Source organism: Aplysia californica, unplaced genomic scaffold (genome assembly GCF_000002075.1).
Source record: "Aplysia californica isolate F4 #8 unplaced genomic scaffold, AplCal3.0 scaffold00122, whole genome shotgun sequence".
In the NCBI taxonomy this organism is placed as follows: Eukaryota; Metazoa; Mollusca; class Gastropoda; order Aplysiida; family Aplysiidae; genus Aplysia; species Aplysia californica.
The window spans coordinates 623,457-641,063 of record NW_004797392.1 but is presented as its reverse complement, the minus strand read 5'-3'; the positions used below and the strand labels follow the sequence as shown (position 1 = coordinate 641,063).

General features: G+C 39.0%; 1 protein-coding gene across 1 annotated transcript in view; it reads left to right on the top strand.

Annotated features, from left to right (window-relative positions):
* The window catches only part of LOC101845913 (solute carrier family 28 member 3), a 33,850-nt gene that overhangs the window by 4,955 nt on the left and 11,288 nt on the right, over positions 1–17,607 (top strand). Inside the window, exons 2-6 of the mRNA XM_005096156.3 lie at positions 4,395–4,591; positions 6,890–7,149; positions 9,905–10,081; positions 11,454–11,595; positions 14,651–14,842. Coding sequence (XP_005096213.2) covers positions 4,395–4,591; positions 6,890–7,149; positions 9,905–10,081; positions 11,454–11,595; positions 14,651–14,842 — 968 coding nt within the window. The remainder of the gene's footprint in view (positions 1–4,394; positions 4,592–6,889; positions 7,150–9,904; positions 10,082–11,453; positions 11,596–14,650; positions 14,843–17,607) is intronic.

Below are 17,607 nucleotides of genomic sequence, written 5' to 3'. Positions count from 1 at the left end.
TCCTCCTCCTCCTCCTCCTCCTCCTCCTCATCACCATCATCATCATCATTCCTTACACTTACCAAGTCAACACCTTAAACTAACATCTGGCACCCACAAAAGTAGGACACGGGACAAAGACATTAAAAAAAAGCATTTACAGAAATCCATATTACACGTGGTATATTCATTTCTAGTGCAGAAGGAGCAAAATCATACCTACCAATCAAGCAATGGTTCATCATTTCCTATATTGCGTCTGAAAAATATTCCGACATAACTCGAGCAGAACATGCATAATTTCATTATAGCTATTAATGGTGTCGACATGACTTCAGAATACACAATATCAAGTTTTATCGGAAACAGAGCGTTTCATTTGTAGCCAGGGAGGAAGGCTTACTTGTTTGACAGGGTAATCAGAGTGAGACGAAGAACCCGAATACGTATGAGCTACATACGAGGGGCTCAGATGCAAAACCCGCTTCATCTATTATAGCACTTTTGAGAAAACCAGCTTTTTAAAATGCTGCTATACGTATGCGAATCCTGGACCTTGAACGCAGACCTTGAAAGAAGGATCCAAGCTGTGGAGATGAGAAGCTTCCGAAAAATCCTTGGTTGGTATCTCATACGAAGATCACAACACAAATGATGAAGTCAAACAAAGGATCAAAAATGAAATTGGACCATATGCTGACCTTCTCACTCTGATCAAGAAACACAAATTGCATTGGTATGGAAACATCACCCGTTCATTCGGCCGAGCCAAGATGATCCTGCAAGGCAGCTTCTAGGGAAAGAGGAGAAGAGGTAGACCGAAGAAGAGTTGGGAGGACAACATCAAGGAAAGGACAGGCATGGACTCAAAGACACGCTCAGAAAATCTGGTGACCGGAAGTAGTGGAGGAAGCTAGTTGCCAAATCTTCAAAAGCGCCCCGACGGAAAGCCAGTCAACCAGTCTACGGGATAGGTGAAGGTGAAGGTAAATACGCACGAACAAGCGTAGGAAGAAGATTTATTGGTGGCTTTTAAGAACTATGTGTTGGGTTTTGGCCGAAAACACTTTGTGTATCTGATAGCAGGTAACACTATGTTATAAGCAACAGATGTCATTTTTTTCCCCAAAATGTCGCGCAGCGGGTTTTGCATCTCACTCCCTCACACACGAAAAGGTTTTCCTCAAAACAGAGTTGCATAATTTGGCCTATCTGTAACAACACCTAATTTAAAAAAAAAATTTGAGACGGTATCACTGAAATAGGAATGGAACCAAAAGATGATTTCATAAATTAGACAGCCCCTGAATAATCCAGAAAATATTCCATTTAATTTTTTTTTCCTTCTTTGGGCTGAAAGCAAATATAACTTTTAAACTTGAGGTAAGCATAATTGTCTCAAGATTCTTTAGTAGTACAATTAATGTGAATACACAAACAGAAGGCGAAGAAGCAAAGATACCAATACTTTAATCAACTTGGTTTCAAATGTGGGAGGTGGGTGGCAGAAGAAAGAGGAAAAGGACAGACTTGCCAAAAAAGGCGTTACAGTTCTTGATTGGTCTGGCATTCTTCACCCAAAGGGCTCGCATCCAATTCTCACAAGAAAAAGAAGGAACATCAAACCAGATATCCCCCCCCCCTCGAAAACAATAAGGGCGTTGGTCTGAATATAACGCTGATCCCCAGCGTAATATAATGTGTAGGCGAAGGATGGTAACAGAAGCTGATCTTGAATTTTAATTTGCACCAATTAGGATTCCTGCCCATTAGCATAATATGTCATGGATGATCAAATACTCAGTGTATCTGCGACTTTTAAGTCTAATCCGCACGTGTGTTTCTAGGCTGCTTTAAAACAAAAGAAGGAAATTAAACACAATAATGTTTAACTTTCTATGAAGATAATTAGGAAAAAGAGGGACCCTGCAGACGTATTTGATACGTAAAGGATTAAGAAAAAGGTCTTTGTCTTTGAAAAGGATGAAAATTGCTTGTATTTCACAAGTAAATTGTAACCTTTGTAGGGTGTCGCAGCATCTTAGAACGAAAATACAAGCAGAACTATGCTTTAGATTTTGCAAATTATTTTCTCTTATTTGTGCACGTTGACGTTATTCTTCATAGACGGTCCAACCGGTACTTGTAGTATAGTGGTTAGGTGCTTCGCTGTCGTATGCAGAAGACCCGAGCTCGATTCCCATATGGAAAGAATCTTTTAAAATAAGTGTCTCTGTCTTTCTGCTGGGACGTTGTATCCATCTCAGCCCCGGTTGGCCCTGATAGACAGGATTGGAGCCCGCCTACCAAATCTTAATGATCTAAATGTGTGTCAATAGATTGGTAAAAAAAAACTACACCTATAATTTACCCACCTTAATGTTATGGTTATCGTTACTCTCCCGGCGACATGACACATGACTTGAGAGATTCCAAAATCACTACACTCTACAAAAACAAAGGGGACAAAGGAGATTGCAACAACTACAGAGGTATCTCACAGCTAAGCATCACTGGAAAAGCTTTCGCTAAGATCATCCTGAAGCGACTTCAGAAACTAGCCGAAAGAGTCCTACCAGAGAGCCAATGGGGTTTCAGATCAAACTGCTCAATAATGGACATGATCTTTTCTATTCGTCAGCTACAAGAAAAATGCAGGGAGCAACGACTGCCATTACATACTGCGTTCGTCAATCTGACAAAGGCTTTTGATACAGTCAGTAGATCAGGACTGTACATGGTGCTTGGAAAAATTGGCTGTCCCCCAATAATGCTACAGCTCATCATCTCATTCAACGAAGATATGAAGGCCATCATTCAGTTTGACGGTTCAACATCAAACAGTTTCAACATCAAAAGCGGAGTAAAGCAAGGTTGTGTCTTAGCACCAACCCTTTTTAGCACTTATTTTGCTGTCTTACTGCAACACGCATTCAAAGAGTCACCAGGGGATGTCTTCCTCCACTGGAGAACTGATGGGTCGCTCTTCAATCTTGCTTGACTCAAGGCCAAGACCAGGATCAACAAAACAACAGTACGTGACCTTCTCTTCGCCGATGATGCTGCTCTTGCTGCTCACAGTGAATCAACCCTACAAACAATGATGGACCGCCTATCAACAGCATGCAAGGTCTTTAGCTTGGTCATCAGAGTAAAGAAAACAGTCATCTTTACCCAAGAAGGTGCAGAGCAGAGCCATATATGGCTGAACGACTAGGAACTGAAGACAGTGGACAAGTTCTGTTACCTGAGGTCTACCATCAGCTCTACAACATCACTTGATTATGAGATCAACATCAGGATAGGGAAAGTAGCAACAACTTTTGGAAGGCTGACAAAACGAGTATGGGAAAACAAAAGATTAACCATCTAAACAAAGATCAAGATTTACGAAGCATGTGTCCTCAGCACACTCCTTTATTGATCTGAAACATGGACCTTGTACAGCAGACAAGAAAAGCGCCTCGATATTTTCCATCTCAGATGCTGTCGCAAGATCTTAGGCATTTCCTGGCGTGACAAGGTTACAAATGTTGAAGTGTTGGCACGGGCAAAGCTCCAGAGCATGACAACTATCCTGTGTTTAAAAAGATTGAGATGGCTTGGCCATGTCAAGAGAATGGATGACAACCGGATCCCGAAGCAATTTTTTTTTGAACAACTAGCCCAGGGAAAGAGACAAAGAGAAAATTGAGGTACAAAGACACCTGCAAAAACAGCTTATCTAAGCTTGGAGTAGATGTTAACACCTGGGAAGAAATAGCTGAGGACCGGAAAACATGGAGGAATATTATAAAGGAAAGAACTAAAATGCTAGAGAACAGCCTTAGAAACAACCAGGCTGAGAAGCGCCAACGACGAAAGGAAAACAGCGGAAATACAGAGCTTCGATCTCCGACACTAACTTGCAAGCACTGCAACAGAATCTGCGCTTCAAACATAGTAAGAATTAGCCATGAAAGAAGCTGCATGAAGACAACCTTGAGACCATTTTAAGCTAAATTGACCGTCTGCTTGGACGAAAAGAGCCATATATATACTCCCCCCGCCCCAAACCAACAACAAACTAACAACAAAACCAACAACAACCAAACTATAACTAAAGACAAAATAAAACAACAACAAAAAAACACTTTTTTCAGAATCACGTGATCCATCCTGCTTGAGAAACTTTATCTCCATTCATTTGTCACTTCAATGAGTGGTTGGGTGGAGCTCTAGAGTGGTTTTCGTCTTCTTTCTTACCAACCATCCATAATTCATATCCCCCCCCAGCTTCCCTTCTGTTATTTGTACGTTACTCTCTTGTAGCACCTAGTCCTCTAATCTTCGGCACGAATATGACCTAGTAATTGTGTTGCAAGTGCCGTAAATGTCTTTCTAAAAGTCGGTACTGTCTCTCTCTCTCTCTCCAGCGGACGGTGCGACAAATGACGAGAAGGGGGACAACTACAGAACGAACGCCATCATGCTCCAGAACAACCACACAGGCGATGGCAATGACGGTGCTAACCACGCCATGAACAACGGCGACAAGACAACCAAGTTGGCCCTAGATTTTGAACCGTCAGGGGCAGTGCAGACAGCAGAGCCCCTCTCAGAAAAAGCCAAGGTAAAGGAAAAAACCCCCCAATGCTGTCAAAATTGTCCAATGCGGTCACCCGTTATGGAGAAAAAAGTGTTTGTCTTAATAAGGCGGATACCTTCGACATTGTTATGGAAATATTCAAAACAAAAAGCCTTGACAGAAAAGGGGGTGGGGGATACCTTGGACACTGTCATGATTTTATTTAAGACAAGAAACCCAAAAGTGGTGGGGGAGGGGGTGGAACGTGTGCGTTTGTACAGAAGATTGTCTGGGGACAGGTGGCCATTGGAGTACGTTCGACTATGTTTATAAAGTCTGTTTGTCTGCAAGGTGGGACCATTGCAGAAAGTTGGTTATATTATATTATGTCAATAGCTGCGCCGCTTCTTCCAAGGATTCGATTCAAAGTCCATCTGTTTAGGGTTTCAGTAAGAGTCTTGTTGGAGGCCGGTCGGGCAACAAAAACAATGGTGAAGAGAAAATAGTCACTTTTACTCTCCTTTTCAATTTTTTAAAATCATCTTTTGCATTAAGCGCCTAGGGCAGAGGCAATTTTCTATGGTAGGCCAGCTCCTCAGCTCTTTCAATTGGGATATTATAATTTCTCAGGGTTTCATTGACTCTCTTAATCCATCTAATACGTGGTCTACCTCTTCCTTTATAGCCTGTGTACTTGATGTTATAGGCTCTCGAGCCTGGCTGGCCAGGTGACATTCGTAACAGGTGGCCATGCGATTTTGTTCTCTGTTTTTCTATGAAACGCAGACAGGACTCAGTGCCAAGAGCAGCCCTTAGTTCTTCATTTCTCTGTCTGTATCTTCTTGCGATGTTAAGGGTTTTGCGGAGACATTTCATCTCGTGGGGGCGGGGGGAGGTTTGCTTTAGTAAGAGTTTTACGACACTTGCAACAAAATATGGTCATAGAAGTGCCCAAGATGTAAGGTTTTACATGAGTAACAAACACAAAAAGAAGGAGGATAGATCAAGCCGATAGATGTTGGACAGGAAAGGGGGAGCAAACCACTCCAGAGCACCTGCTGGATGAATTCGATATCTGCGTTAAGCATATTATTATACCGCTAGCCTTATACATTATATTCAAAGGATGTAATCAACTTGAATGGATTTGTTGCCATGTTGTGGTCACTTAAGATCAAACTATTAGAATAATTTCCCACTTAAAATCATGCTAATTCTTTTTACTGCCTTGAAACGATAGATGGATGACGTTGGCGTATAATGTGATAGTATAATTTTAAAAACGTTTAAAATGAAATTCGCTAACCAAATGAGCTATGCTTCGTTGTGTGTTTGTCCAGTGTTGTATAAAACTTTTCTTTGTATATTTCTTATTACCTTGCTTCAAAGTCCGGGCCAAGAAGATATTTTCTATTTTAGATATTATGCTTTGTAGTTCTTTGTAATGCCAGCTGTACATAGTTTCCTGTTACCAGCGTCTGTGGTATAACGGTTAAGCACTATACCGGTGCAGGCAAAAGATCTGGGTTCGATTCCCGGGTGCGGGAAGTTTTATCAAGTGTGTCGGTGTTTCTACTGGTATCTTGTATTTCTCTTAATCTGGGTTGGCACTGATGGCCAAGATTGTGACCCGCCTCCTAAATGACCTAAACTGTCTCGATTTGGGAGTAAAAACACCTACATAAAAGTTTCCGTATTATGACAAGCTAGCCTTCTAAAAAGATGAGGGGGTATTTACGGGATAGGAGAAGACCACACCCAGAATCTCTACATGGGGCATGTTTTCCGTTCCATAGAATAATAAGAAGTAACGCTCGGTGTGTATACTACTTGCAGACAGACAAATCAAGCTCCCTGTACTTAACCTCTTCACTACTGGGTAGATATATCGCTACCTCAGAATTACAAAGTTCTTTCTTTCTCTCTCTCTCTTTCTCTCTCTCTCTCTCTCTCTCTCTCTCTCTCTCTCTCTCTATATATATATATATATATATATATATACATACATACATACATACATACATACATACAAAGAGAGAGTGAAAGAGAGAGAGAGAGAGAGAAAGAGAGAGACAGAGAGAGAAGGAGAGAGAGAGAGAGAGAGAGAGAGAGAGAGAGTGTGTGTGTGTGTGTGTGTGTGTGTGTGTGTGTGTGTGTGTGTGTGGTGTGTGTGTGTGTGTGTGTGTGTGTGTGTGTGTGTGAGAGAGAGAGAGAGAGAGAGAGAGAGAGAGAGAGAGAGAGAGAGAGAGAGAGAGAGAGAATCTATAATGAATGATAATATGATTTCCAAGATTTTTCTTTTATCATCAAATCATCAAACTTGTGACCAATTTCTTTCTCCAGCTTGAGCCTGTGGTTGAGATCGAAACTGAAAATTTGCTAAAAGATGAAATCGATGACAACGAGTACTGGACCGACGAAGATGAGGAAGAGGATGAAGAAGAGACGAAGAAAGAGGGAATCTTGTCCAAATTCGTGATAAGCGTGCAGCAGATCATTATCCGGACCTACTACACGCTCATGAAAGTGACCAAAGGCCACCTGATTAAAGTTGTCTTCTTGATTCTCTATGCCGTGTACTTCGTGAGAGCTATGATTTATGAGTAAGTGAGCTCCTTTTTGAAACTTTATTTTCATTTATTACAGTTTTTAAGACGGGCTCTGTCTTGCGGTCTTGATGTACAGAGTTCACCTCGTCATTCAATTATTGGTCCCAAGTTGGAAACCTGTCGGAGACAAAAAATTTTCTTCTCTATAAAAAAAATCTCTTCAGCTCCTTTCTTATTCTCTAGTCTTGTTCTGTCATCTGCTTTCATTTTCACTTTTTGCCACCCCACTCTCCTCTGGGCTCCTCTCTCCTTTACTCCTGACTCTTTCAACTGCTTCATCTGGCTCTTTCTTACTGCTGTCTTTTAGCCACACCCCTCACCTCAGGGGAGGTAAGACCTAACACCTTGCCTTATCAGATAAGGGCAACGAATCTAAGAGGTCCCGTGTGCGAGTTGCGTACATTAAAATATAATTCTTTTGTGGGCCTAAAATCGAAGACATTTGACTTCGGCCGCCACCCAGGCAAAATTCAAAATTAATTCCGACAAAAACTGAATATATATAGGCAGTATAAAACATATACAGTAGGAAAAACGGCCACTTACGTAAGAATCTATTGCACTGTAAGCTGAAGAACCAGTAGGCGACTACCATAGGGATCAAGCAGGGGAACACAAAGAAGAATAAGAATAAGATTAACTTTTGGAAGTCGGAATGTCTTCTGCCTAGGTGATGAGTTCTTGTTTTCCTCACAATTCAGAAAATTATGTTCTTGCCTGTACGGCACGTGTATCCGCATACACCAAATCTTCATTTCTTTCTTTAAATTTTGTGAGGGTTATACATGCTTGCAGCTTGAAACTAATCTTTTAATGCTGAAAATGCTAACGTTTACATATGATTTAAAACTAAAATTGCTGAGATTAAGTACAGACTAGGCTTACGACCAATGAGAGTTAAATTTCCGTGCCGAACTATGTCTCAATTTTATACATTTACAGAACAGTTACAGTTCACATGTTTGCTTCATCAAGTGCACAACCGTTATTCATGTATTCAACTCTTACTTTCTTTTCTTCTATTTTTCAAGCATGACAGCCTATAAGTACATAAACATAAGTTTTTTAAAAAACACTCATAGCACATAGAACATAAAAACAATACACTTTTAAAAGTTTTTTTGGAAAACACTCATAGCACATAGAACATAAAAACAATACACTTTTTAAAGTTAAAAACCTCCCCACACCCATAGCACATAGAACACATTTTAGTTTTGATACTTATTTTGTAGATGTTTCTGTGACCCCATCGACACAATTTAGATTATTTATTTAGGAGGCAGGTTTCCGGCTATGCCTCTCAATAATGCCAAGCCGGGCTCAGAAGGATACAATACCCTAGCCGAGGATACTTGAAAATCGACAAAACAAATTTTCACTCGGGAATCGAACTCGTGCGACAGCGAAGCACCAAACCGCTACACCACCAGTGCCCACCTCTTAGTAATATAGATGTATTAGGTGGTCACAGTGAACAGCAAGTCCCTCGGGCCAAAAGGAATATTCTAGTCAAGCCATCGACAGCGGGAACATTTTATTTTTATTTGTGTCACGACTTGGTGAAATCAAGTGCTCGTCTATTTTTGTGCATGTGGAGGTATTAGTATCATCTTAAAGCTTGTTCATTTACCTATCTTTTAATGAAAAAAAACCCCATTTGAGTTAAATAAATACCGAGATACTCGCGATTGAAGGAGTGGGTGTCACCTGGTTTCAGGGGTAACACTAGTAAGAAAATGGCTTCTAAAGTTTGGTGACTCCCAAAGCTTGAGAGTCGTTGAAAACTGAAAATGTTCATTTCTTGAGCCTTTGATGAACGTTTTTCAGCAAAAAATAAACACAGAAATTATACCCTTTTAAACATAATTAAAAGGTGTTGAGCCAAAAACCAAAAATTCTATAAATATTGCCGACTGATAGAAACAATACTAATGTCTTCAATTTCATTATTTTGACGAGCGCCTGATTTCAACAAGGTGTCTCACATTGTTAACAACCCACAGTGTCCTTTTTGTTAGAGAGCAGTAAATAAACATCATGTACAGATTAAACCAGGCAATGAACAACTTACTTATTTATTACTTATTTATCCTCCTGTCTCAGTTTGGGGCACAAAGGATGATCGGGCAACCCCTTTTCTCCTTCCACCTGTATTTTCAGCTTTTCGAAGGACTTCACCAAACCTGTCCATTTGGTTATGTTATCTTCCCATCTCTATTTTCTGTCTGCCTTTCCGTCTCCCTTCTTGTACGGTGCCCTGTAGGATCATCTTTTTAAGTCCTATTGATCTTGTTATAGGCCCATAGTGTATCAATTTGCGTTTCTTTACACTAGTGAGAAGAACGAGCAAAGATTGCTTAAGTTAATATAATTCAGCTCAATCTGAAACCCCCTGGAAAGCAAATCAAAGACTTGTTATGCGACCAGATTCACCCACCCAGATTTAGAAAATGCATGAACAACAACGACAAAAACATTCTTAGATCTAGCTGATCTACACATCATTGTCTTCAACGATCCCACTATTATTATTATTATTACTATTATTATTATTGTCATCATTATTATTGTTTTCATATGATTATGAATATGATTATTATTTTGATGATGATGATGATGATGATGATGATGATGATGATGATGATCATGATGATGATGATCATGATGATGATGATCATGATGATAATGATGATTTTTAAAAGTTATTACTACTATTATGTATATACTCTATGCTTGTGTATTTCAGATTTGGAAGTGAGGCATCTCACCGTCTGTTGGGTTTCACAATCCTTGGAGTCGTAATTGCCACCCGCAATCTCATCATGCAAGCTTATAACAGACTTTTCAGAGCTTGTGTTGGAAGTTCTTCCTTTGGCCCAACAGGACAGAGACGAATGGACAAGATACGATTAGCACTACGATGGTGAGTAGATGGCTATTATTTATTTACATTTTTGTATAATATTGTTGCTGCTACAGATACATTTGCCAATGTAAAACAGTAATTTTCCATTATATCAAAAAACCAGTTGAAGTATCAGTTTTAGATATTGCTTGTCCAATACCAAAGTGTGTGCCACTGTGACTTCATTGCATGTAGCTTTGTAGTCCCTAGTCCAGTTTTACCTGATACATTAGCTGAAAATAAATGAAAAGTCCGACAGCGAAAAGGAAAAGAGTGAAGATGCGCCCGCACTAGCTTCTTGGGGTTTCCCGTATGTTGATTGTAAATAAAAGAAGTATGAGGCGTGTGTCATCATCATCATCATCATCATCATCATCATCATCATCATCATCATCATCATCAGTTGTAGTAGTATTAATATAACTATCATTTTTCTTGTTCTTGTTCTTGTTCTTGTTCTTGTTCTTGTTCTTGTTCTTGTTCTTCTTCTTCTTCTTCTTTTTCTTCTTCTTCTTCTTCTTCTTCTTCTTCTTTTTCTTCTTCTTTTTCTTCTTCTTCTTTTTCTTCTTCTTGTTCTTCTTCTTTAGCTTCTGTCAATAGAAAGGAAAGGTTGCTCGTACGTGCCTGTGAGCTTCCTCCTATCTGTAAATGCCAGTCTATTATTCTTACCCACAATTATATTTCCTACACAATCAGAGGTTAGCGATATCAATGTTAGAGCTAAAAAGTTCACCAACTTTCCTCTTGCATCTCAAATTTGTGCCTGTTAGAATAGTTCACATATCTTTTTGGTACGATTGTTCTTGTCTCATTGGTCTGAATGTGTACGATAAACGCTCCCTTTTCATCACTGTATGGATATTTAAAAGGCAGGACCTTCGAATCTAACATTCACCTTTGAACGGACGAGCCAAACAGGAATAGGGTCTTGAAAACTCCCCATAACATCCCAAATTCAAAACACCCCGTTGGGGATTCGAAGCAAGGCCATTCGCTGAGCAGTCTAGCGTTATACCAACTGATCTACAGAGCACCCGTTTGTTCATTCGTATTAGCTTGTTTTTGTGTGCAGTCTGAGATCGCTACCTCAGAATTACAAAAATTTGATCAGCTCAGTACCTAATTTTGAGAAATTTGACGTACAAAAAAAAAAATTGATTTTCACAACATGTCAAGCTTTTTCAATTACAATTCTTCGAATATCTTGACAGCGGCTCCGAATAATCTAACGATTTTGATAGAGCAAATAGAGCATTTGACCTCATGGTCTTAGAAGTAACCCAAAAAGGCCAAAAATATCTGATATAACTTTGTCAATCTATTCTATGGTAGCGAGATGTCATTGAACTTCTCACTATACCTAATAGAATGTGACATTTCAATTCCTCAGGTTCATGTACTTTGCTTTAGCTGGAGTGGTTATCTACACTGTGGTGGACGAAGGGATCGACGAACCGAAGAACCTGCGCTCGTTACCAGGGCTAGTTGTCATGTTGTTGATCCCATTGTTCTTCTCTACCCACCCCAGCAAGGTAAATGTTCAGGTGGGGTGCCGAAAAGCCCTTTAAGAACTTCTCTGCACAGTACAGGTTGTGATATCGTCTCTTGGTTCATGTTTTAAATGTAGGTTTTTTTACGCCCTCATCGAGCGGATTAAGATCATAATGCAGTCGGTGAACTTCGACCCTGACTGTCAGAACCAACTCGTGATTAGAGAGAGAGAGAGAGAGAGAGAGAGAGAGAGAGAGAGAGAGAGAGAGAGATATATAAAGTGTCTCAGTACAAAGACCAAGATACTCGCTAAAAATTCTCTCTACATGGAAATCAAACTCGGCTCTTTTGCATGCTAATGTTAAACGCCTGAAAGCTACACCACAGACACAGGTACGCCTGCTCATTGAAGACCATGTTCGTCTAAGTAATAGGGAGTTTGAAATATCAAATAAAGCTTGAGTCTGACTTTGAGTTCGTGCAGGGAGAAGCACATCGACGACAATAACAGCCTTATAGTGCAGGCAAAGATTGTCTACTAATAATAGAGAATCTTTGGTGCAGAGAAGAAGCAAGACCTATTTATAGACACTAACAAAAGAAGGAAAAAAACCCCGAAGTAGGCCCTCAAACCTTCCGCCAAAACAAACCGGTCTACCCATATGCAAACATTTAATGTGACCGATAACGTAAAGCAGTGGCTTCTATTTTAATTTGTATCCTAGCGTTGGATTGAACAGACGCCTAATTAAAACTTAATGGCTTCAAGAGATACACCTGTACGCCAATATGCCGACACATGAAAGAGCCCCAGTAACCTGATAGCTTTTGAACATGCAAATGACTCCTCTCAACACAGAGATGGAAGGTTAGTACATTTTGTGAGGAATAAAACCAGATCATGAAAAATTCAGCCGTCTAATGCGGGGCTTCCTACAAATGGTTGGGGTGTCGCAAAAATTCAATACCTTTAAAAAAAAGTGAAAAGTTGTTATGGTGAAATGATACCATATTATAAGCTGGGAAAGTACATTCATGTATGAAGAAGCGTAACAAAGAGCTCGGAAGAGAAGGTCTATAATTACATGTTACGTATAGCTGCTGAAAGCGAAGTTCTTTCATTACATGTATACAGCCGCTGAAAGGGAATGTTTAACTTAATAATATTAATAATTATACAGCTGCTGTAAACGAAGTATCATTACACGCTCTCATACACACAAACACACACACACACACACACACACACACACACACACACACACACACACACACACACACACACAAATGCACGCACTCACGCACAAACGCGCACGAGCACACACAAGCATGCAAATATATATTAATATATTTTAAAAAATACATTATACTATATATGCTGCAGGTGAAGTTATATCAATACAGACAGACAGAAACACACACTGACACACACACACACACACACACACACACACACACACACACACACACACACACACACACACACACACACACACACACACACACGCAAATACACACAGGAACAGGCTTCTTATCAGAGAAAATGTGTTTTTCTACCCTGTATTGAGTTCTATGTCTGGTAATATAGAAAAAAGAACTAGAGTCTGTTTGTAATCTCATAAGCAAAAGTGAGAAGATCAAACAAATTCAACTGTTTAAATATCTAGCGTATGTAATTACATTCGATTCCATATGTTCAGCAGTAATAAAACGAATAATAGCAATGGCTAAAGATAGTCTCAAAAAATGATCACAATCCTGAAAAATAGAAACGTCTCAATGATTACCACATCAACAGTTCTAAGAAGTCTGTGTGCGGTCAGCCCACAGGACAAGAATCTGGAAAACAGCCAAAGACAGTGGAAACGAAGTAATGGTTTCAAAGGAGACTGTTGAGAATTTCTAGGAAGGAAAATAAATCAAAAGAGTTCTTGAAGAAGCCCTCATGGGCCGCCCGCTGAATAAAAACTATTAGAAAGAGACAAAATATGCAGTTTCTAAGACACCTGAAGAGGCATAAAGGACTTGCAATCCAGCACTCACGGGAAAAGTTGAAGGCAAACGAGGCATGGGTAGACCCAAAGCAAATTTAATTGTAGCGTCTACACATATAGGTGAAGGGGAAAGATCAGGATGATATAGCTTTCATTGGGCATCCGAGAAAATAAATGAATCTCAAACCATGATCACGGGTGTCTATTGCAGATCTGGCTCTTGATGGAGATGAAGTTCTTGCGTTTTTAAAATGTATTATGCACAAGAACTATACATTTCGCTACCCCAGAATGACCTAATTGTAGTTCTGTCTGACATTTTTGACTCTTTTGAGTTGCTAAGACTATGAGGTCAAAAACCATATTCTATCTGCTCTATCAAAATCGTAAGATTATTCGGAGTCGTTACTAAGATATTCAAAGAATTGCATTTTTAAAAAAGCTTTACATGATGTGACACTCAACATTTTTTATGTCAAATTCTCAAAGGTAAGTACTCAGCAGGTAGAACTTTGTAATTCTGAAGTAGCAAAATACAGAACTAGAGAAACGTATCTTATCCTACTCAATTAACCCCTCAAACTGTGCAACTGCTTTTGCTGCTGCTCCTGCATCCCCACAATGAACAAGGTGGCGTCGGTAGCCTAGTAGTAAGGCTACCGGACCTATAATCGTTAGATAGCGGGGTCGGGGGTTCGGGCCTCAGCTCGGTCCGACGTTGTGTTCCTGGAAAAGGCATTTTAAAAGAAATTCCTGTGTGGCTCAGTCCTTTCGGAGACGGACGTTAAATTCGGAGGTCCCGCCTCTAAAATAGCCTAGTGTTGATAGGGACGTTAATCCCATACCATTTCACCATTTTCACAATTACTACAATTATTGTCCGATCTGCAGCAGACCAAACCAAAGATGTTGTAAGTTATGAACAATCATATACACAAATCAGAAACACGATTTTGAATATCTCTTGATACGCTTGTAGTTACTTGTCTTTTCTAAGTTTCAGATAAAAAGGTAACAAAATCGATGTCCCCAAAAACATAGCGTCTTCAAGCATTGTGTGTCGCCAGTGAGTGAAATGCTTTATCTATTTTTTATTTATCAGATCAACTGGCACACCATCTACTGGAGTGTTGGCCTGCAGTTTCTCTTGGCGTTGTCTGTCCTCAAGTGGGACACTGGTCGGGATGTGGTGCTGTGGATACAGGACAGGCTGGACGAGTTCTTTGCAAACTCCGAAGAGGGCTCTGTCCTGCTCTTTGGACAGTCTTACAGGGACCATTACATGATTTTTGGGGTAAGTCAAACGAAGTTGTTATAATAAATGGAATAATAATAAAAACAATAGCAATAAGGATGATATTATGGCAACATATTGATAATAATAATGGTAATAATAATAATAATAATAATAATAATAATAATAATAATAATAATAATAATAATAATAAGAATAAGAATAATAGTAATAATAATAATAATAATCCTCATCATCATAACAATAATCATAATAATCATAATAATAACCATAATAATAATCATAATAATAATCATAATAATAGGCATAACAATAACAACAACAATAACAATAATAATAATAATAATTTAAAAAAAATAACAATAATAATAATAATAATAGTAATAATAATAATAATAATAATAATAATAATAATAATAATAATAATAACAATAATGACAATATGTTGTCTGTCAGTGTCTGGCGAACATCAACAGATTTGCTGAGGATGATACTTTTTAGGCAGCATAGAGAGGTTTTAGGTGATTTGTGGCTTTTGCTATGGCCAATGAGAACATTTGTAGCAGAGAAGTTTGACGTGTTTTGAGGATTTAAAAGCTTCGTTTCTACTCGAGGATGTACACAGCTTGATGCTTCTCTCTTGGCCTTAGCATTTTTAATTCGTGAAGCTTCACATTGACTTGTGGCCTGCCGTGAATGTTTCTCTCTAACGAAGCTGGTACAGAATAAAATGTCAGGTATCGGGGTGAAATCAGGCGCTCGTCAAAATTGTGAAATCGAGGGAACCGGCATTTTTCTGGCCTGTGGGTCATTGTTTTCGAATTTCTTTTTTGACTCAACACATTTTAATTGTCCATTTAAAAACACAATTCTGTTCAGGTTATACTGAACAATTTTGATAAAGGGCTCAAAAATTGTAAACGTGACGTTTCCAAGGAATCAAGCTTTGGATGTGACCAAACTTTGGAGACGATTTTTTTGCAAATTTTACCACTGACACCAGGTAACAGCCACCTCCTTGAATAGGAAATATCTGGACTTCTATTTCAGATATTTAGATATTTTGTTCTTCAACAGTAGGGCAAGTGCCTGATTCCACCGCATTCTGAGCAAATAGAAAATTTGGTTTCTGACCTCATGGTCTCAGTAACTCAAAACAGCCAAAAATGTCAGGTAGAACTTTGTGATTCTGAGGTAGTGATATGTCGCGACGCTGTGGAATCAGACGTCAATTTTTGGGCATATAGTGTGATTTTAAAGCTTGTTCATTTGCCTTGCTTTCGATGAAAAAGATACCCACTTATCTTGAATAGAAGTCGACATATTAGCAATTGAAGGAGGTGAGTGCTGCATGGTGTCAGGGGAAAAATATTGAGAAAATGGCCATCAAAGTTTTATGATTTCCAGAGCAGCGCAGAAAACTTTTTATAAAGGGTAAAGAGCGCAGCCATGACAATGCGCCATTTAGGATATTATGATCTGTGTTCGCTCAGAGCGTCTTGATTTGATTAGGCTCCATTTCATAGGAGCAGCTTGTGAGGGTCCTCAGTGTTCGAGAAGACCAGTTTAGTTTTAGTAAAATGTTTACTGCACTTTCAGCACAATTAGGTTCTATTTGTGCGAAGATTAGAAGTATTACAGGAGAGAGTAACATTCACACAAAAAGAAGAAGGAGAAAAACGAACGACAGATCTGTGTTAGAAAAAATGGAGCAAACCACACCAGAGAACCTGCCAAGCACCCTAGTAGACCAGCATCTGTGCTGTAACGTGAGTTCAATTCTCGAAACGGGAGGATGTGTATCAGGTATCTCAGTCTTTCTGCTGGGACGTGACGTTGTATCCATTTCAGCCCAGGCTGGCTCTGACAGGCAGGGTCGGACCGACCCATTTCATAAATTGTCCTAACTGTATCGATAAGGGTGTTAAACATCTACACACACACACACACACACACACACACACACACACACACACACACACACACACACACACACACACATACACACATAATATATATATATACATATATATATATATATTATATGTATATATGCATATTATGATACATACATACATACATACATACGCACATACATACATATATACATACATACATAATGTACATATATATATATATATATACCTATACATATATACACATAATATATATATATATATATATATATATATATATTTATAAAGTATATATATAATATACATTTGACAATTTTAATGAATTCCGGTAGTTAGACAACCGACCCACTGGCACAAACTTTGGACCGAGCTGGACCTTACGTCTTGGGAAAAAAACATTTTATGCAAATTTACCTCACTTCACCTTGGTGGGAACGAGCACATTGTTGAAACAGTGAACTTTTTAGTCAGCAGGTTTGCTTTTAAGAAAGACTAGCATACAACTTAAAAATATGTTATGCACGGACTTAGCAATTGTTTTATGGCATCATATTTGACTTCGCTCTGAGCTCAGGGATTCTTTTAACACTTAAGAGTATCATGACCCTCCGTAAGACATTGTTTTCATTATAATGTATAGGTAATTTGCTTATATGTCGACTGATTGATGTATGATCCTACCATGCGCTATTTTGAAAAGTAATAATAATAAATTGCGTTTATATTGATCCCTGTAGGGCAATTAGGGTTACAATGACCCAAAAAAATACATAATAAATACATACGTATTATTACGCACATACATAAATACATATATACACAAATACATACATGAATACTCAAAATCACACAGGGGGGCTCTCGTGGCCTAGAGGTTAAGGTGTTCGC